Genomic DNA, 21,572 nt, shown 5'->3' on the forward strand with positions numbered 1-21,572 from the left:
CTCCATCTCACAGTACTGACCCATATGTTCCCTCCATCTCACAGTACTGACCCATATGTTCCCTCCATCTCACAGTACTGAGCCATATGTTTCCTCCATCTCACAGTACTGAGCCATATGTTTCCTCCATCTCACAGTACTGACCCATACTATATGTTCCCTCCATCTCACAGTACTGACCCATACTGCATGTTTTCTCCATCTCACAGTACTGACCCATACTGTATGATCCCTCCATCTTACAGTACTGACCCATATGTTCCCTCCATCTCACAGTACTGACCCATACTGTATGATCCCTCCATCTTACAGTATTGACCAATATGTTTCCTCCATCTCACAGTACTGACCCATATGTTCCCTCCATCTCACAGTACTGACCCATATATGTTCCCTCCATCTCACAGTACTGACCCATATGTTTCCTCCATTTCACAGTACTGACCTATATGTTCCCTCCATCTCACAGTACTGACCTATATGTTCCCTCCATCTCACAGTACTGACCCATATGTTTCCTCCATCTCACAGTACTGACCCATATGTTTCCTCCATCTCACAGTACTGACCCATATGTTTCCTCCATCTCACAGTACTGACCCATATGTTCCCTCCATCTCACAGTACTGACCCATATGTTCCCTCCATCTCACAGTACTGACCCATATGTTCCCTCCATCTCACAGTACTGACCCATATGTTTCCTCCATCTCACAGTACTGACCCATATGTTTCCTCCATCTCACAGTACTGACCCATATGTTTCCTCCATCTCACAGTACTGACCCATATGTTCCCTCCATCTCACAGTACTGACCCATATGTTCCCTCCATCTTACAGTACTGACCCATATGTTCCCTCCATCTCACAGTACTGAGCCATATGTTTCCTCCATCTCACGGTACTGACCCATGTTTCCTCCATCTCACAGTACTGACCCATACTGTATGTTCCCTCCATCTCACAGTACTAACCCATACTGTATGATCCCTCCATCTTACAGTACTGACCCATATGTTCCCTCCATCTCACAGTACTGACCCATATGTTTCCTCCATCTCACAGTACTGACCCATATGTTTCCTCTATCTCACAGTACTGACCCATATGTTTCCTCCATCTCACAGTACTGACCCATATGTTTCCTCCATCTCACAGTACTGACCCATATGTTCCCTCCATCTCACAGTACTGACCCATACTGTATGATCCCTCCATCTTACAGTACTGACCCATATGTTCCCTCCATCTCACAGTACTAACCCATATGTTCCCTCCATCTCACAATACTGACCCATATGTTCCCTCCATCTCACAGTACTGACCCATATGTTCCCTCCATCTCACAGTACTGACCCATATGTTCCCTCCATCTCACAGTACTGACCCATATGTTCCCTCCATCTCACAGTACTGACCCATATGATCCCTCCATCTCACAGTACTGACCCATACTGTATGATCCCTCCATCTCACAGTACTGACCCATATGTTCCCTCCATCTCACAGTACTGACCCATATGTTCCCTCCATCTCACAGTACTGAGCCATATGTTTCCTCCATCTCACAGTACTGAGCCATATGTTTCCTCCATCTCACAGTACTGACCCATACTATATGTTCCCTCCATCTCACAGTACTGACCCATACTGCATGTTTTCTCCATCTCACAGTACTGACCCATACTGTATGATCCCTCCATCTTACAGTACTGACCCATATGTTCCCTCCATCTCACAGTACTGACCCATACTGTATGATCCCTCCATCTTACAGTATTGACCAATATGTTTCCTCCATCTCACAGTACTGACCCATATGTTCCCTCCATCTCACAGTACTGACCCATATATGTTCCCTCCATCTCACAGTACTGACCCATATGTTTCCTCCATTTCACAGTACTGACCTATATGTTCCCTCCATCTCACAGTACTGACCTATATGTTCCCTCCATCTCACAGTACTGACCCATATGTTCCCTCCATCTCACAGTACTGACCCATATGTTCCCTCCATCTCACAGTACTGACCCATATGTTCCCTCCATCTCACAGTACTGACCCATATGTTCCCTCCATCTCACGGTACTGACCCATATGTTCCCTCCAACTTACAGTACTGACCCATATGTTCCCTCCATCTCACAGTACCGACCCATATGTTTCCTCCATCTCACAGTACTGACCCATACTGTATTTTCCCTCCATCGTACATTACTGACCCATATGTTCCCTCCATCTCACAGTACTGACCCATATTTTCCCTCCATCTCACAGTATTGACCCATATGTTCCCTCCATCTCACAGTACTGACCCATACTGTACGTTCCCTCCATCTCACAGTACTGACCCATACTGTATGTTCCCTCCATCTCACAGTACTGACCCATAAGCTCACTCACTCTCACAGTTCTGATCTGACCCATTTGCTCTCTCACTCTCACAGTACTGACCCATATGTTCCCTCCATCTCACAGTATTGACCCATATGCTCTCTCACAGTTCTGATCTGACCCACATATTCTCTCACACTAACAGTACTGACCCATATGCTCTCTCACAGTTCTGATCTGACCCATGTCTTCTCTCACGCTAACAGTACTGACCCATTTGCTCTCTCACAGTTCTGATCTTAACCATATGCATGCTCACAGTACTGACCCATCTGCTTTCTCACAGTTCTGATCTGAACCATATGCACTCTCACGCTCACAGTACTGACCTATATGCTCTCTCACTCCCACAGTACTGACCCATATGCTTTCTCACAGTACTGACCCATATGTCCTCTCATTCTCACAGTACTGACCCATATGTCCTCTCATTCTCACAGTACTGACCCATATGTCCTCTCATTCTCACAGTACTGACCCATATGCTCTCTCACAGTACTGCTCCTCTCATTCTCACAGTACTGATCCATATGCTGTCTCACAGTACTGACCCATATGCACTCTCACTTTGTTTTACTATTGCTTTACATACTAAGCAAAAGGGGCCTTACCAAAAGTGATGAAATAAAAGGTTTTAATAATGTTGACAAAAAGAAAACCAGCAATTCACAAAGAATCAGTGAGAGTAATGTGGCATTAGACTTATAATGGTTAGCTCTAAAGCAAGAACACTAAACCTACTGTTTGGAATGATGCCAATAAAAAATGTATCCAGTTTTAGAGATGCACTGATTTTGAGTAGGTTTCTTACCCTCTCAGGAGTTTGAAGAGCATACATCCTAGAGAAAACCAGTCTGCACTGCTGTCGTATGCTGTGCCCTTCTGCAGCACTTCAGGAGCCATGTACCCGTGGGTTCCTCTGAAATGTCAGGGAGATAAACAAAGGAAGTGTCAATATGTTTTTAAATTACCTGCTTTATCTAAACATTGAACATAAATTCATGTATGATAGGTTACTCACTAAGCAATAGGATATAACTTTAGTAGACAAAGATAGAAGGAAACGGTACAAAAGGTATGTTTGTATGTCAGCACTGGGGGAAATGGGCTATGGAGAAGAAGGCTGACCAATACTACTGTTCTTAAATGAAAGAAAATGAAGCTTGGAAGGTATAAAGAGTGTGATCAAGTAGGGCTTGGCTTAAAGCACCACTCCAGACAAAACCCTTTTGTTTTGTTTTTTTTTTACTAAATAGGAAAAAAGGTGAGAAACCAGTTTCTGTAGCCACTGAGATTTCACCTGCACATCAAATACACCTCTGCCTGGCGTGTGACAATCAAGTGTCCCTGTGGGCAGAGAGTATCATTAGAAATGGATGTTTAGCTGCTGACTTTTGGACACAATTAAACATTTGCATAACCATAACAGCACTGACTACGCATTTTCTGGAAGGAAGGGATCGGTGACAGCTGATGGAGAGGATTATATAAGGCACTACTACTATATGCGTATGTTTGGGAAATCAAAAGTTTCACTCTTACTATTGACCTTCACATTTCAAATCACAGTCAGCCACGATTTTCTGAATTGATACTTCTTTACTGAAACTGAAAAAAATTAATTTTCTTCAACTTGCTGCTATGGAAATAGTTTTCTATGTACAGAGTGTCCAAGAATTCCTATCCACCTGTTCATATGTTTGGCTCGCTGTTATTTCTCATAGGTCTGTACAGATGTTAATTGTCAGATTACAGGCTTCACCTTTGGTTCAAGATTTTCTGCCTGATAAGTGGTTCGTTTTCACATAACAGAAGTGCTAGCACGGCCTTTACCCTATAGACTCCTTAGGTTTATAGGCATATATACACACGCACTCTTATAAATAAATGTGAACATTTATGTTTATAAATGTGAACAAACAAAACGTATTAAAGCATTTTTAAACACTTGTCAATGTTAAAAAAAAAATAAAATAAAACACTTTTTTTAAAAAAACATTTAATTGCTTACACTAGTGGTTGAGAGGCAGGAAAACTCTGCAGCTGAGCCATTCTTTTACCGCCCCTTAAACGCTACCACCTTTTAGCTGTAGAGGCAGCGGCTGGGCATGTTCACATGCCGCAGCTGTAACTATACCCCTTTTTGCTTTCAGCAGGTGTAGCACCTGATGACTGTGACCTATTCAAGTGAATGACGGCACTCTGCAAGCGCCCCGCTTCTGAGTGCAGTGTGGAGTTCAAGGGGTTAAAGCAGGTGGTATGGAGGGGATACAACGCCTCCTCGCCACCTAAAATGCTCCATGTAGAGTGATTTGTTTGCAGATCGCTCTTCGGAAATTAAAGCATTTGTGAATGTGCCCCTACATATGCCACAGTGCCCCCCTCAAATCTGAGTCCTCCTTTACATCAGAATCCACAGCTTTCCCCCTTACACCAGATTTAACAGTGTTACATCTTATATCACAGTCCCCCCCTTACATCAGGGTCCCCAGAGTTCTCCTTTACACTGGGAAACCTGATGTAAAGAATGCTGTGGTGTAAAGAGGGACTTTCATATAAGGGGGCCTTTGGTCTCTAGAGTCCCCACTTTCATCAAAGTCCCCCTTTTTATACAATGTAAGGGGGAGCTCTCACACAAAGGGGATCTCTTCAGACTGTGATGTAAGGGGGGGGGGGCTCTGATGTGAGGGGGTCTCTGGTTACCACAGAGTCCACTGAGATACTGCTTACATCAGGGTTCCCCTTTACCCCAGAGTCTGCAGAGTTCCCATTTAAACCAGACAATAAGTATTTCTAGAAGGGGGTCAGGTCAGTCATAGCAGCCCCCTCACAACACAGATTTTTTTACTTTATATGACCAGCCCCCTTCCCCAGTATGTGTGAGGATTGCCCCCCCCCCTTCCATGGGACTACAAATCCCAGCATAGCAGGCCAGACTCCCATTTCTCAGTTGCTCCCTGGTTCCCCACATACAGTGTGACTTGCACTGCAGGAGAAGACACCCTCTCTCCCTGCCTGCTGTAGTGCCACACACACTGCCAGAGTCTGTGCCCCCACTCTCTCCTTACCAGTGACATCTCCTGAGTCCCAAGTCCCGGCGGGTCTCCTTCACCATAGTTTATACTACTGTCGGCACTCACTGCAGGGCAGAAGCCAGGAAGTGGGGCACTCGGAGGTGGAGCAGGGAGGAGAAAGTTACATCCTCCTCCTCTGCCTGGGACAGTCCTGGCAAACAATGGTTTTCTTGGCGGCAGACAAAGGGCAGTGGTGGGCTGCGAAGCCCCGCGGTGGCAGCGGGCAGGACTTGATGACAAAATCAGTGGGGTTAATCCAGCCCTGATGTTACTTTTATAGTTCCGGCTACAGCATCCCTGATAGCAGGCAGCAGAGTGATATTTAGCTGTCAGGGATGCTGTAGGCAGAACTATAAAAGTAGCATCGGAAAATGCGGCCGCTTGCCTGCTCACTCCGCGATCAGTGGCTGCACTCACATGAGTTACACAGCCAACTAAATAATAGTCCCACTCGCAGAGTAGCAGCGCTGCCATTGTTCATTACCAGAGGCGCCGAAAGAGATCCTGCACATTCTGCTGACAAAAAAGTCCTGGGGTGTGTTGGATGTGCACGGGCATTAGGGTGTGCCCAGGCACACCCGGGACACACCGTGCGCTCACCTATATTTATAGGGGTTCCATGAGTAGTGAACAATGAAGGATTAATTCCCACCTACCTGTTCATCAATGAAAGTGGGCAATTTTTCACTAGCCACCAATGTAAGGGGTCACGTCTACAATGACCACAAATGTTGGAGGACACCACAGTTTTTACTGTCTGCCTTACATTACCTTTATGCACTTTTTAGGGAGTTGGTAACACGATTATCTGCCCTGGGTGGTAAAATGCTAGGTAAGCCACATTAAGTATTTATTTTTCATTTAAAACTTTCTTCAACTTATTGATTATACTAATGTACCACTAGCTGTAGACAGAATCCTTTTTAGCAGGGGTTTCAGAGGAACGTGAAAATGATTTGAACGGCTCCTTGGGGGTAAAAAGATTGAGAAAGTCTGAAATAGACTACACCTCTCGTACAGAAGCAAATAAAAACAGAGACTAGAGTTTTCCTATAAAATGCAAATTTATTGAGTGATGCTTAATATTTTAAAGTGGTTGTAAACCCTTACAGTCCACTTTTACCTACAGGTAAGCCTAGATTAAGGCTTACCTGTAGGTGCAAGAAATATCTCCTAAACCTACATGGTTTAGGAGATATTTCCAAAAGACAGACGCCGATGTCTATGGCGCATGCGCCGTAGACAACAGCGCACAGGCGCACTGAGCGTGCCGTTTCTGACAGCGATCATGCCGTTAGTGGCGGCACCAGCGCGCATGCGCGGGAGTGACATTGCGGCTCCGGCCAATCACAGCGCCGGAGCCGTGATAACCGGAAAGAAGATGGACGCTTCGTGGAAGAGGGGACAGCGGTGACATCGTAGGCTCCTGTGTCAGGTAAGTGACACACAATGGGTTACTATGCGATGCATAGTAGCCCATTATGCGTTACCTTTGCAGGGAAACAAAGAGGAAGTAAACCCATCAGGGTTTACTTCCTCTTTAATGGGGATAGTACTTACAATAAATGAAAAGTGTCTCTTGTGCTGGTGGCTGCTATGTTCCTTGAAGTTTTAATCCCCCCAAAACCCAATACCTCCCAGCTATGATTTTTGGGTGCTGTGGGGGTAATATGAGCCACTGAACCTGACCCTGCTATGCCCACCCATTTCTGTCCCCCTTCTCCATTCATAAAAACAGTAAAGGCAGGCATAGTCAGCACTTTTTAATCTTCGAAGCACCAGAAGATCACAACTGCAGGGTTACGTTTTCATTAAATACCGCCCCTGGTGCGAATTAAAAGACAAATCCAACTCACTAAAATAAAGCATTTGTTACCCAAACACTTCATATTCCTTATGTGTTCAGGCTGTACCATGTACCTGGCTGTACCATGTATCCTGTTCTCTTTGTATTGCTTCCTTTGTGTGAAATTCCTGGTGTTCCTGCTACTCCCCTTGCTTTCCTATTAAAAACTGACCACACTAAGCGGGAGAGCACACCGTGGTCAGTTCTTTAGCTATGCTGGGAACTCAGTGTACTCTCCTCCAATGATCAAATTTGTCCTGACCTTTGGCTGCACAGCCATTCACTGGGAAAGCTCAGTGTTCTGCTGCTTCTCCTCCCCCGAGCTCTTATGCAGCTGAGAACAGAGGGAATGTGATCACTATCATGATTACTGTTTAAAAAAAAGGAAAAAGGGTATTTATGTTTTTTTTTTATATCTATACAAAAAGGTTTTGCCTTTCATTTCTATTTGAAATGAATGGGTTGTTTTACAAGGTGATTGTTTACAACCACTTTAAGCTTTAAACTTGCAAATAAAAATGAAATCACCATAAATTTGAAATATGAAAAAATGGGTTTTGTATACCTTTCACTACACTCATATTTGAAGATCACAGCTAGTACGGAGTTAGATATTGACTTTTAGAAAACTACACATTTCTTTCTTCAAAGTTATCTACAGAGCAAAATATTCTTTCATAGATACACTGTGTGAATCCACCGTTTAGCATTAGTGTAGAAGTTCCTCACAGTCTGAACTATGGAGCTAAGCTTAATGCACACAGTGAAGATCAGTACAGGATGATTGAAGCTGTCATCTAAATCAGTATCTATATCAGTACTAGACCTTTAAAACGCAATGCCATTGTTTAAAGCGGAGTTCCACCCTAAAAAGAAATGTTACATTAAAAGACTCCTTTTAACATAGAAAAAATCATTTGGAGGAAAAAATGTTTTCATATTTACCAGAAAGGGCCTGCTGCTATGTAGTCCTGTAAATCTGCCACTTCCTGGTCTACGGAGCTCCTCGAGACTTCCTCCTTCGCCTGTGCTCCTGGGAAATGATGACACATCATTTCCCAGGAGTCTGTGGGCAGTACTGTGCTCGGCGCTGCAGCTGCCGGTAAATCGCGCATGCGCAAGATTGAGAGGTGCATGCTGGTTACCCAGTATGCACCTCTCCCAAGGTATTCCAGGAAGTGATCTAGATTGGGCATTACATGCCCACATTAAGGATGGAAACGACCACAAATGGGGGCATAAAAGATAACAGTAAGATATTTATATTTTTTAAAAAGCGATCTTGATCATTGTATAGTCTTTTTGAAATTTAATTGCAATAATGCTAGGATGCAAAAAATAAAAAATTACGGGAACTCCGCTTTAAGCACCGGATGTGTACACTTTTTCAGTCAGCTGGCTTTGTGGTTTGCACTTTTTGTTTATGTTTTGCACTAAATGTTCCAGATCTGGTAAATTCAGTGGGAATAGCAGTGGTATACATTCCAAATCTTCAGCATGTTTACATTGGGGCAATGAATCACATAGTATGACTCATAATTATTAGCACTATATAAAGGTAGCAGATATTGTTTTACTGCTTCATAGGAATAAACTTCTTTGCAGTGTTTTAATTCCTCTATCTCACAGTAATTAGGGAGTAATTCCGCTGCATATCTCATATTTGCTGTGAACAATTACTTGCCCTGAATACCGGCTGAACCTGGCTTTGCAATTTTCTATTCAATTACAGAGCTAAATCTAGACGTTGGAATTAAGCTTGTATTTAATTTGAAAAAGAATCTGTGATATAATTTCCTTAGATTTTTTTTAAACTCTATAACACCAATTAAATATGTGATTTCTGTTTAGTGCCATAGGAGAACACACTGAAATAAAAAAACACCATTATTGTTATGTATTAATTCCAAAAAAAAAAAATCACTAAATATATTTGGAATGCATTTAATAGATGTACATGAATCTATCTATCTTTTGTAATCCCATATATAGTAAAACTGAAACTGGAAGAATAAAAAAGTCAGTACTAAACATATCAGGCTCAGTTCTTGCAAAAACACTCATTCTGCTGCAGCCCCTTCACAACCCATGCACAGTCTGGACAGTGTCTAAGCTGTATTGCTAGACTGCAGTGGAGAAAAAAGAAGTTGAACCGGTCTGTGCTGTCTAAATGCTAGGTACAGTATGTATCTAGCTGTTTGACTGGAGTTTAGCTTTATCAGCATCTCAGAGTAGATGTTTTAAATATAACCATTTGTCAATACATTTGCATTTATCACTCAGTATCTTTAGATCATAAGGTGATGAAAGAGGATCTATAAGTATTGCATGAGAAAAATGTAATGCCACACAAAGGTTTTCAGAGTACTAGTGGTTTACTAAAGGCAGCACAGCAGTAGGCGTCAGCCTTGAGGATCACTTGGTCCAATTAGAACCACAAACAGAGTCATACAAAAAGGGATGAGTCACTCACTCTTCTAACACATTCGCATTATTGTGTATACCATTTCAGCTTTAGCTACTGAGCTCTGCAAACAACAGGCTTTTTAAAATAAAGGAGCAAAAGATATAGAGGAAAGCACATGAAAATTAATTTAAAGGTCCACCTGCTTTGCTGGATAAAAGACTATATTATATTAATATGCAATATTTCATACTTAAACCAAATATTTAATCCTAAATGTCAGCCAGATATCAAATAACCCCTACAGGCACATAGGATAAATATGAGGCGCTCTAAACATCATAAATGACAAAGTGTTACAATAATGGTGTGACCTTTTTATTGTGGTCTTAACACCCTCGTGAAATAAGGTGTTGCTATCAACCTATAAATTGTATGATAAATGACAGTAAAAAATTTTTTTTATACATATATGTGACACTTAAGTGAAAAATGTGTACAATCACTTCACTCCATGCTGTGAAATATCAAAACCTCACATAAAAAGTCCATGTATTCCAAATAAATCAGCCCAAAGACAAATATTGGTGACAAAATATACTTAGTGACGAAATATAAATCAAGTGTCCCACAACAAAATTGCAATCTTTGCTGAACACAATTGAGTGTCTCCGTGTGTCTTCCACCTCACCACACCGTGTTCAGTGAATCACACCCTCCAGAAATGCACTCACCGATTTATATTGCCAGCATTCTCATGCAAGGCAATAAGCGCTTATTTTACCACACTCCAGGGCAAATAAATCATTCGATGTTCATGGTAGTTGTTATTCAATGGATCCACATAAAAGAAAATAAAGTGCTCCAATAGTGTGAACCAGCAAACAAAACTTATTAAAACCACTGCAATCCTCTCATAATACACTCACATTGTTTAAAAGATTAAAACAGCAGAAACTGTGTGCAATTCACAACACTCTTCAACCTTTGTGAATAAACCCAATAACTGGCGGTCACGGCGGACCCGAGGTGTGCTGTAGCTGGGCTGTAATCTCACCCCTCCCTCGATAATCCTCCGCTCCTCCGTGCACTCGAAATTCCTATCTTCCTGTGTGGCTAACAGCGCTAAGCGTCATGTATCACAGCCACGCCCCCGACATGTTTCGTCATAGGTAGACTTATTCATGGGATTCTACCTATGACAAAACATGTCGGGGGCGTGGCTGTGATACATGACGCTTAGCGCTGTTAGCCACACAGGAAGATAGGAATTTCGAGTGCACGGAGGAGCGGAGGATTATCGAGGGAGGGTTGAGATTACAGCCCAGCAACAGCACACCACGGGTCCGTCGTGACCGCCAGTTATTGGGTTTATTCACAAAGGTTGAAGAGTGTTGTGAATTGCACACAGTTTCTGTTGTTTTAATCTTTGCAATCTTTGCAAAATCTGTTTTAAGATTGCAATTTTGTTGTGGGACACTTGATTTATATTTCGTCACTAAGTATATTTTGTCACCAATATTTATCTTTGGGCTGATTTATTTGGAATACATGGACTTTTTATGTGAGGTTTTGATATTTCACAGCATGGAGTGAAGTGATTGTACACATTTTTCACTTGAGTGTCACATATATGTATAAAAAAAATTTGTTACTGTCATTTATCATACAACTTATAGGTTGATAGCAACACCTTATTTCACGAGGGTGTTAAGACCACAATAAGAAGGTCACACCATTATTGTAACACTTTGTCATTTATGATGTTTAGAGCGCCTCATATTTATCCTATGTGCCTGTAGGGGTCATTTGATATATGGCTGACATTTAGGATTAAATATTTGGTTTATGTATTTATTGTTGAAGGGGCAGCTCAACAGTTTTCTATTTTTTGCACTAATTAGCAATTTTATTTTTTTACACCAATTAGCAATTTTTGGGATTATTTAGGGTTTATTGGCGCAGTGGTGGTGTTTTCTGTTTGAGGGGCGCGTTATCATCCAGGACATCTGTATATTATAATATTTCATACTTACCTTACAAAATAAAAAAAATAAAATAAACATGTTTAACCTGTTCCTCATGGTCTCAAACATACACTATATTACCAAAAGTATTGGGACACCTGCCTTTATATATATATATATATATATATATATATATATATATATATACACACACACACACACACACACACACACACACACACACACAAACTTTAATGGCATCCCAATCTTAGTCCGTAGGGTTCAATATTCAGTTGGCCCACCCTTTGCAGCCATAATAGCTTCATCTTTTCTGGAAAGGCTGTCCACAAGGTTTAGGAGTGTGTCTTTTGCAATGTTTGACCATTCCTCCAGAAGCGCATTTGTGAGGTCAGGCACTGATGTGGACAAGGCGGCCTGGGTTACAGTCTCTGCTCTAATTCATCCCAAAGGTGTTCTATCGGGTTGAGGTCAGAACTCTGTGCAGGCCAGTCAAGTTCCTCCACCCCAAACCTGCTCATCCATTTCTTTATGGCCCTTGCTTTGTGCACTGGTCCAAATCATTTGGCGGCTGGGGATTATAGTGTGGGGTTGTTTTTCAGGGGTTGGGTTTGACTCCTTAGTTCCAGTGCAGCGAACTCTTAAGGTGTCAGCATACTAAGGCATTTTGTACAATTTCATGCTCCCAACTTTGTGGGAACAGTTTTGGGATGGCCCCTTCCTGTTCCAACATGACTGCGCACCAGTGCGCAAACAAGGCCCATAAAGACATAGATGAGCAAGTTTGGGGTGAAGGAACTTAATTGGCCTCCACAGAGTCCTGATCTCAACCCGACAGAACACCTTTGGGATTAGATTGGGGACTGTGAGCCAGACCTTCATGTCCACAACAGTGCCTGACCTCACAAATGCACTTCTGGAAGAATGGGCAAACATTCCCGTAGACAAACTCCTAAACCTTGTGGACAGCCTTTCCAGAAGAGTTAAAGCTGTTATAGCTGTAAAGGGTGGGCCAACTCTATTTTAAACCCTACGGACCAAGACTGGGATTCCATTGAAATATTACTAAACCCAGAACCTGCATTCACTATATCTGGTCTCCCACAGTAGACAGAACATGGAAATTCAATTATTTTAGTAAATATAAACTGATAAATACCTTTTCTCATTAGCAGTATAAAGCAGCCTTGTGACTTCTATCAATTCCTAGTAAAGCTTGTAGGAGGGGTTTTCATTCTCCCCTGATCCTCTGTCTGGACACATCTGGACAGTGCCGATTAGCCCTGTGCTGATCACATGCACCCTCCCAAGAAAAACTCTCTAGCAATACACACCAAACTGAGCATGTGCAGCCCGTCCCCTGACTCAGTAAATATCTGGTTATTTTTTGGAGACAGTGGAAGAAGGAGGAGGATCAGAAAGACAGGATCAAACAGCCTTTATACACAATGCAAAGGATTAAACCACCGTAAGTGCAACAAGCATGCTTTACTGCATATACAGACTGATTTTTACTGTTGTGGGTTTAGTAACACTTTAAAGTTCACACACATGTAAAGGCAGACATCCCAATACCTTTAACAATACAGTGTATATATGGAGTAACAGAGGCGGGTCTTCTTCCAAGGTGCCGCAAATATGTGCTTCTCTGTTCGTGTTGGAAGCGTGCTCCCAGCATGGAAACCGAGCTGTCACCAGTCAGGAGGACTGCCTCCCAATCACATGATTGCTGTGATAGCCTGTGACTGGCTATCACAGTGGTCACTCAGTAAAAGCCACCCCTGTACGCCTTTTGAATGAAGAAAAAGATACATTGGGGGAAATTTAATAAAATTGGAGCCAGAACTAGGAGCAGCTGTACACCTGGAGCAACCAACCAGCTTCTAACTTCAGCTTCTTTAAGATTTTGTCTGCTCTAGTTTTGTTAAATTACCCTCATTATATCTTTTCCTCCTAGCCAGAAAAGAAGAATGTAAAAAAAAAAAAAAAAAAAGTCTGTATGTAAACATAATGATAAAATAGCTAGATCAGTGCTTGATTCAGGAGGGTCAAGGTTCCTGTCAGGGTCAGCGAGTTTATGTAGGAAAAAAAAAAAAAAAAGAAGAGCAAAATACACAATTGAGCAAAAACAAAAAAAAAATTGTCTCTTGGCCCTACTAATAAAAACTACAAATATATATATGTGGTACCACATGTAGGAGAATGTATTTATTTATTCTTGGTGGGTCATGATAATAAGAAATATACAGATTTCTTTTTCTACTATATCAAGGCCCAATTTATCCTGAAAAAGCACAGTATAATTCACCTGGAAACACTAAGTAGTTGCGATATGTATCTTGCTTTACTTTTTGAGGTTTTTTTTTTTTAGTTCCGAGTCTGACCATAAAAAAGATACTGTAGAATGAAAATATATAAATGCAACTGTAGGTAAACACATCTATGTGCTGGCTGAGACTTAGATTGCTGAAGTAAACTCATTACAGCTGTAAAGTCATATGTAGTGATAAGTTCATCTATTTTAAAACCATACACATCTGCTAATGGATTGAATCTTCAGAATATAATCACGCATATTCACAAGATCTATGAATGGGATTCCTCTATCCCTGTGAGAAAGCCATGAGTGGTGAAACGTCTCAAGGTAGGTTGGTTTTCGGGTGAAGACATGCATGCAGTCACTTTTCTGACAAACAATAAATACAGCAAAAGGAGTTAAGTTTTGAGTGTGGCAGATATTTTCTCATATCTTTGATGGAGAGTGGAGAAGGGATACAGTAGCCAGCACTCAGATTTTACATGTATGGATAAGAGGAATGAGTTCTATGCAGAGCTATAGATTTGAGCTTCTTGTGCAGTTTCAAATCGCACCTAAAATTGCACAGGTGTGAACAGGCCTTGTGATCAGCTCTGTATAATACTTACACACTAGCATGTGGTTTCTTCTTGGAAAAGTCACACGCAAGACCCAAGTCTGATATCCTCACATGCCCGTGTTCATCTAATAGAATATTTGCTGGCTACAAAAGGAAGGAGAAGAAAATCAATATAATGAAGTTATAATTAGTTATACAATTACAGCATAGACCAGTGAATCTCTTTGAACGTAGTTAATATAATGACACTTCTCCTGGCTGTCCATCAAAACTCACGTATCATATCATAGTCTTACCACTGTGAAATTCCGCTGAGATTATCAATACATGATTGCAGCTATTTTATTTTTTTTTTTTGCATCAAACACGAACTTTATTGTAATAAAGTATAGACAAAAATATAACAAGAAATCTGTACACTGTTCTCACTTTATATACATTATTTGTCAACTAAGCATTTGTATAGCGCACAGGAGCAAAGATACATAAACAGTGAGAGCTATGTATACTCAATAGCTGTGTGACAATTCATTTTTCCTAAGGAAATTTTATAGTACTGCAATAATGATTCTACCTGAAACATACTGAAAGTAATCACATTGTATATTAGTTGGGGAAAGTCAAGGGGGGGGGGGGGAGTGTACTAGCCCTAAATAATTAGTATACAGCATATCCTGTGAGGTAATAAGGAGCTAAGTGAGGATTAAGTATGGAGTCCAATCAGCCTGGCCACCACTGTCAAATATTGTGCGTGTGAAATCTCCATCCAATACCTAGCTGTCCTCTTAAAAGCTAAAAACAAAATTTCAGGTATTGGAAGCCAATTCAATAGGTAAAAAGGAAAATCACAAAAATCACATTTGTGATTCCTTGACAGCAGGAAAACACTTCTAGTCTTGCAATTAATTTACTTATCTGTAGCCAAAAGATGTTGGTCAATGGGCTTTGCCAAGTTAGAGTGTAAAGTGTACCAATGTGTGATTTTCATTTGGGTCATGTTATAGATATTTGATTTAAACTTAGCAATCTGTATAGATGTTATATACGCCCTGGGCAGGTCCACAGACCTGGTAAGGCATTCTAGCTAGGCAGGGAGACACACATTAAGGGCCTGCAGAAACTCCTAAGGAATATCATCTTTTTGTAATGAACATAAATTCACACATACTTAATGACATATACAAAATTTGGCATTGTGGGCGCATAGCAGGAACCTCCACCTGTTTGCACGTCAGGTATTCTTTCATTGTAAGCTTCCTAATGTTGGAACGGTGCTAACTTCCAGAAATGATGCATCAGAAGCCTGTTCTCACTCTTTCCTGTATTTTATGTCTTACTATTGGCTCATTTTATACATTTCAGAGTCAAATGTTCTTGCAGTGTTTAGCTATAGAGTTCTGCTACCCAACTTAATTTGTACTGTAGGTATACAGTATTTATATAAAATTACCATTTATTATTGATAGTAGATTTAAGAAACAAAGCCAGTGTACTATTATAATACAGTGTAATATTAGTGTTAATATTATCTTGTTTAGTTATATAGTAAAGAATTTTCCAAGTTTTTAGATGCAACTCTGGAGCAGTAACATCACACCTGGGGACTTTCCATTAGGGGAATGCTGCTATTGCATACCATGTGCCGCCATAATAAGGGCATCCAGCAAAGCAGTTTGAATCTAACAGTTCACGCTTTAGCTGAGGTAAGAAAAGAAAAAAAAACAGTGCTTGTTCTTCTATGTATTACATCTGAGAAATACATAAGACCAAGTAGTATCATTGAAAGTGTTTAATAATGTGGCCTTGTGTTCATTTAATATATTGGAGTACTAGAGAAGAGAATGCTTCCCATGACAACAAACACTGCAAGGTTTTCACCTGTCACAGTACACAGTAGTTGTTTACTAAGGAAGAGCTTTTGCGATCAAATATTCAAGGATACCTAAAAGAAATAACATGGCTGCCAATGCTGATCTCCTTCTGAAAATGCAGGTTGCAAAGCAGCCACAGTCTTTAATACTCAGGCAACAACCTGAGCAAAGGGGCAAATCAGTAAAGTCAGAGATTTTATTAAGGCAAGTGAATCAAAAAGTACTGAATCCTTGGCATCAACATGGCAGACCGAGAACTAGCATTATAGCCACTTCAGCTCCAGAATATTTTACACCCTTCATGAAAAGGCAATTTTTTTCTATTTAGCACTGCGCTAATTTAACTGGCAATTGCGTGGTCATGCAACACTGAGCAAACAAACAAAATATATATATAATTTTGTTTCACAGAAAAAGAGCTTTCTTTTGTTGGTATTTGATCACCACTGGGTTTTTTTATTGTTCGTGATATAAACGAAAAAAGACCGAAAATGTTGAAAAAAACCAAAACAATATTTTCTGCTATAAAACATATCCAATAAAAAAATAAAGAAAAAAAATCAACTTTAAGTGTATATTGATTGGTTTGCATGAAAGTTATAACGTCTTTTATTTTTTATACTACTAATGGTGGTGATCAGCGACTTATAATGAGACTGCGATATTGCAGTGGGCAATCTGACACTGACGCTGGGGGGGGCAACAGAATAACTGCCACTGACATCATCTGTGATAATACTATACACTGTCACTGTACTAATGACACTGGCTGGGAAAGGGTTAACATCTAGGGCGATCAGCAGGTTAAATGTGTGTCTAACAATGTGTAATGTATGCTACTTTTACTAACATATCTCTTTGTTTCTTGTCCCTGCTTTGCGCACATCCTAAGCCCTGAAGCAGGCAGCAATGTACCAAGTACGTGCCTTTGCCTGCTTGAGCCCCCGTCCAAAGTACATTGCGGGTGGGCGGTCCTTAAGTTGTTAAAGCAGATCTCCAGAGATTTTTTTATTTTTTATTTACCAGCTTTTTCTTTATGAAAAAAAAATTTTTTTTGGGTTGAACGATGGCCAGTGTCATTAAAACAACTTACTGTGAATCCAGACTGATATAGACACATTCATTGGAGTTGCGTTACCACATCAGCCTAGGCTCACACAGTGCACATACTGCAGTATTAAAAAGTGACAATGCAGAAAGAAGAGAAATAAGATCCAAAGATGTAAACTAAACAGCAAGAAGACCTAAGTAATGTGGATTAAGGAATAAAAAAAAAATAAATAAAAAGACTCTGTGGGAAGCAGGTGCATCATTTAAAAAAAATAGTTTGGGTTTAGGAAAAGGGATTTACAATGGCAGCCTCTATACTTCACAAGTAATGGGGCGTACACATGGTCGGACTTTTCAGCTACAAAAGTCCGACAGCCTGTCCGACAGACTTTCGACGGACTTGCGGCGGACTTTCTAACGAACAGACTTGCCTACACACGATCACACAAAAGTCCGTCGAATTCTTACGTGATGACGTACACCACACTAAAATAAGGAAGTTGATAGCCAGTAGCCAATAGCTGCCCTAGCGTGGGTTTTTGTCCGTCAGACTAGCATACAGACGAGCGGATTTTTCGACCGGACTCGAGTCCGTCGGAAAGATTTGAAGCATGTTTCAAATCTAAAGTCCGTCGGATTTGAGGCTGAAAAAGTCAGTTGAAAGTCCGGAGAAGCCCACACACGATCGGATTACCAGCCAGCTTTAGTCCGTCAGCGTCCGTTGGACTTTTGTAGACGAAAAGTCCGACCGTGTGTACGCGGCATAAGAGTTTCCTCTAGTCGAATCCTGCTGCCAGAGTAGCTTCTTTTGGGTAATGGGGTCAGACACACAAAGGCTGTCTGTCCAGAAAGGTAGGTGATTGTATTGCCAGATAGGAAATAGTACACAAAATTCAACTTTGAATGATGTGTACGAGGGGGTGCTGAAAAGTATTGAGCTAGGAAGCTGTAACTGCCACACTATTCTACATATTTCCCCAGGGTGTACTAGCCAATGTGTCTATATTCAATGGTGTAAAATCAACTACCTATGATTTTAACTTATCTTTCTTTTTCAGGTCCAAATTGAACATATAAGCACCTCCAGAAAAATTCAATGTGGAAGAGCATAGGACCATAATCAAGTTCCTGTTTCTCCAAGGGAAAGGTGCGAAGCAGATGCATGATGAAATGTCACAAACTTTGGGTGACAGTGGTCCTTCTCATGCAATAAACGTTGGGTTGTCAATTTTAAAACTGGCCATTTTGATGTTGAAAGTGAGAAACCCAGTGGAAGGTTTCTGTCTCTGTGCCTGCACATGTGAAAGCCATCCATGACATGATCATGGAGGACCGCCGAATACCAGCCAAAAGTATTGTTAAAGATCTGGGAATATCATGTGAGAGAGCTAGTGCCATTATCCACAACGACTTTGGAAATGAGAAAGCTTGCAGCAAAGTGGATCCCTAAACTTGAGACAACTGTTGCATGACAATGCCTCGTCACACACTGTAGGTGAAGCAATGGCAAAACTGACCTCCTTAGGCATTCAAGTGATGCCCCATCCACCCTATTTGCCCGACATGGCTCCTTCTGACTATCATCTGTTCCCAATCTCAAAAAACACCTAAAGGGACAACGATTTGGGAGTGTTCCAGAGGCAACTAATGCTGCAAATGAGTGGTTACACAAGCAGATCTGAAGAATTTAATTTGCAGGGACTTAAGAAGCTGCAGGACCGATGTTGCAAGTGCACTGACTTCCTGGGGGAATATGTAGAATAGTGTGGAAGTTATGTGGCTCATTACTTATCAGCACCCCCTCGTATTTATTGGATTTATGACCCTAAATCAAGTGCGCTTTTTTTAAAATTTCACCTACAGAATTTAGGTTAAAGCAGTAGAAAAAAAAAAAAAAGGTCCCCCTGCAGGTAATGTCATAGTGTGATAGTATGTACTGCATACTAGCACAATATGGCAAACTTACCAAAAAATTAGCACACCGCTGGAGGGATCGTCATCGCTAATGGGGATTCCATTTTCACCTGGTCTTCCTGCCGGGTTCACGGGCTCCAGCTGTTTCAATGGCCTAGCCATGATGATGTCACTCCCGCTCATGCATGCAGGGGTCAAGGTAGCCGCACAGCTCTCTCAATGGACAGCACAATCGAGTATGAGAGCGCATGCGCATGTGATATAATTGTCTACTATACATTTCAATATCTCCTAAATGGTGCACGTTTAGGAGATATGCACTGTACCTACAGGTAAGCCTTAATATGGGGTTACCTGTAGGTACAAGATAAAAAGTGGGGCTTACTACCACTTTAATTCGATATACAACGTTGGAAGTCATAACTTCATAGGCGCATTTTTTGGCTTTGCAGGTTTCTAATATTAATCTGTGCAGTATATACCATTATCCATATAAAGAATTTCCTGTACATGGTAATAAAGGCTTTGAAACTTGAGAAAAACAGGAGGAGAAAAGTAGAAATAAAAAGACAACATGCTGTGGCCTCAGCAGTTTCAAAATAGGACCTGTTATTTATGCAGGAGTAGGCAACCTCTGCACTCCAACTGTGGTGAAACTACAAATCCCATAATGCATTGCACTGCAAGACTCTAACAGGCATGACTACCAGAGACATGGTGGAATTTGTAGTTTCACCACAGCTGGAGTTCTATGGTTGCCTACCCCTGCTCTAATATTATTTAAGATTTCATATGTCAACCTTGAATTTTATATATTTTATACACTTGTCTTCTATCAAAGTTAAAGTTGTCCAACCTCAGTTTAAGACTTCAGAGGGCTACATAACTATAAGTATATTTCTTCCTGCCAACATGGATGCTTGACTGTTAACATGGGAAAAAGAATCCGCTTGAAGACAACTGTCTTATGCTAACTTATGGCACACATTTTTCCTTTGGTTTTCTCAATTCACCTAGTTCTGAAAGAGAAAGTTTTCTGTGACCCAGATAATCAATGTTGCGTGCTCATCTTGAAATGCACTGCAGGCCCATTAATCTGACAGCACTAGTTTTTTGGCACACCAATGATGAGGAGTTATTTATGAATCCTTTTTTTTTTTTTTTTTGGCTCGGGAGAAGCATCAGACAAACTGCTCGAAGAGTTCTAAGGGGAGGTGGGGGGATCACATGGTGCAGAGATGCCTTGCAATTTAAATAAACATCATGGCTTTGAATCCAAACCATACAGGACCAAACAGTCTAGAAATCAGGCTACAGCTAGAATGCATATGTTTGATGAAGAATAGTAGGCTATTATCTATTCCAACTCTGCATCCTTGTAAATAAAATAGAATGTGGGGTTCTTAAGCACAAGTCCTAAACCACACCAGTAAAGGCTACATATGCACCAGGGCATCTTCCGGGCTGTTAATCCAAAATCTAGTAAGGTTAATGGGTAAAATGAAAATTAGTTATGGTCATACGCTCTGATTTTGTGCAGATGTTTAAGGCAGTACTAGGGGGGCTCGTGGATACTGTATACAGTGCCTTGAAAAAGTTTTCAACCCCCCCCCCCATCCAGGCTTTTTACCCATTTTGTTACATTACAGCATTTAGTCCAATGTTTTTTTAATCTGAATTATATGTGATGGATCAGAACACAATAGTCTAAAACTTGGTGAAGTAAAATTAGAAAAACATATACATAAAACTATTTTTCAGAAATAAAAAAACTGAGAATTGACATGTGCGTATGTATTCACCCCCTTTGTTATGAAGCCCATAAAAAGGTCTGGTGCAACCAATTACCTTCAGAAGTCACATAATTAGTTAAATGATGTCCACCTGTGTGCAATCTAAGTGTCACATTATCTGTCATTATATATACACACCTTTTTGAAAGGCCCCAGAGGCTGCAACACCTAAGCAAGAGGCACCACTAACCAAACACTGCCATGAAGACCAAGAAACTCTCCAAACAAGTAAGGGACAATGTTGTTGAGAAGTACAAGTCAGGGTTAGATTATAAAAAAATATCCAAATCTTTGATGATCCCTAGGAGCACCATCAAATCTATCATAACCAAATGGAAAGAACATGGCACAACAGCAAACC

At 40.9% G+C, this 21,572-nt stretch overlaps 1 protein-coding gene across 2 annotated transcripts in view; it reads right to left on the reverse strand.

Annotated features, from left to right (window-relative positions):
• Positions 1-21,572, reverse strand: part of GRK3 (G protein-coupled receptor kinase 3) — a 452,072-nt gene that overhangs the window by 42,981 nt on the left and 387,519 nt on the right. For both annotated transcript variants that reach the window (XM_073629456.1, XM_073629466.1), the window contains exons 12-13: positions 14,633-14,727; positions 3,210-3,317 (exon numbers count right to left, since the gene is read on the reverse strand). In XM_073629456.1, the coding sequence (XP_073485557.1) occupies positions 3,210-3,317; positions 14,633-14,727 (203 nt within the window). The remainder of the gene's footprint in view (positions 1-3,209; positions 3,318-14,632; positions 14,728-21,572) is intronic.

This window comes from Aquarana catesbeiana, linkage group LG01, assembly GCF_042186555.1.
Source record: "Aquarana catesbeiana isolate 2022-GZ linkage group LG01, ASM4218655v1, whole genome shotgun sequence".
Lineage (NCBI taxonomy): Eukaryota > Metazoa > Chordata > Amphibia > Anura > Ranidae > Aquarana > Aquarana catesbeiana.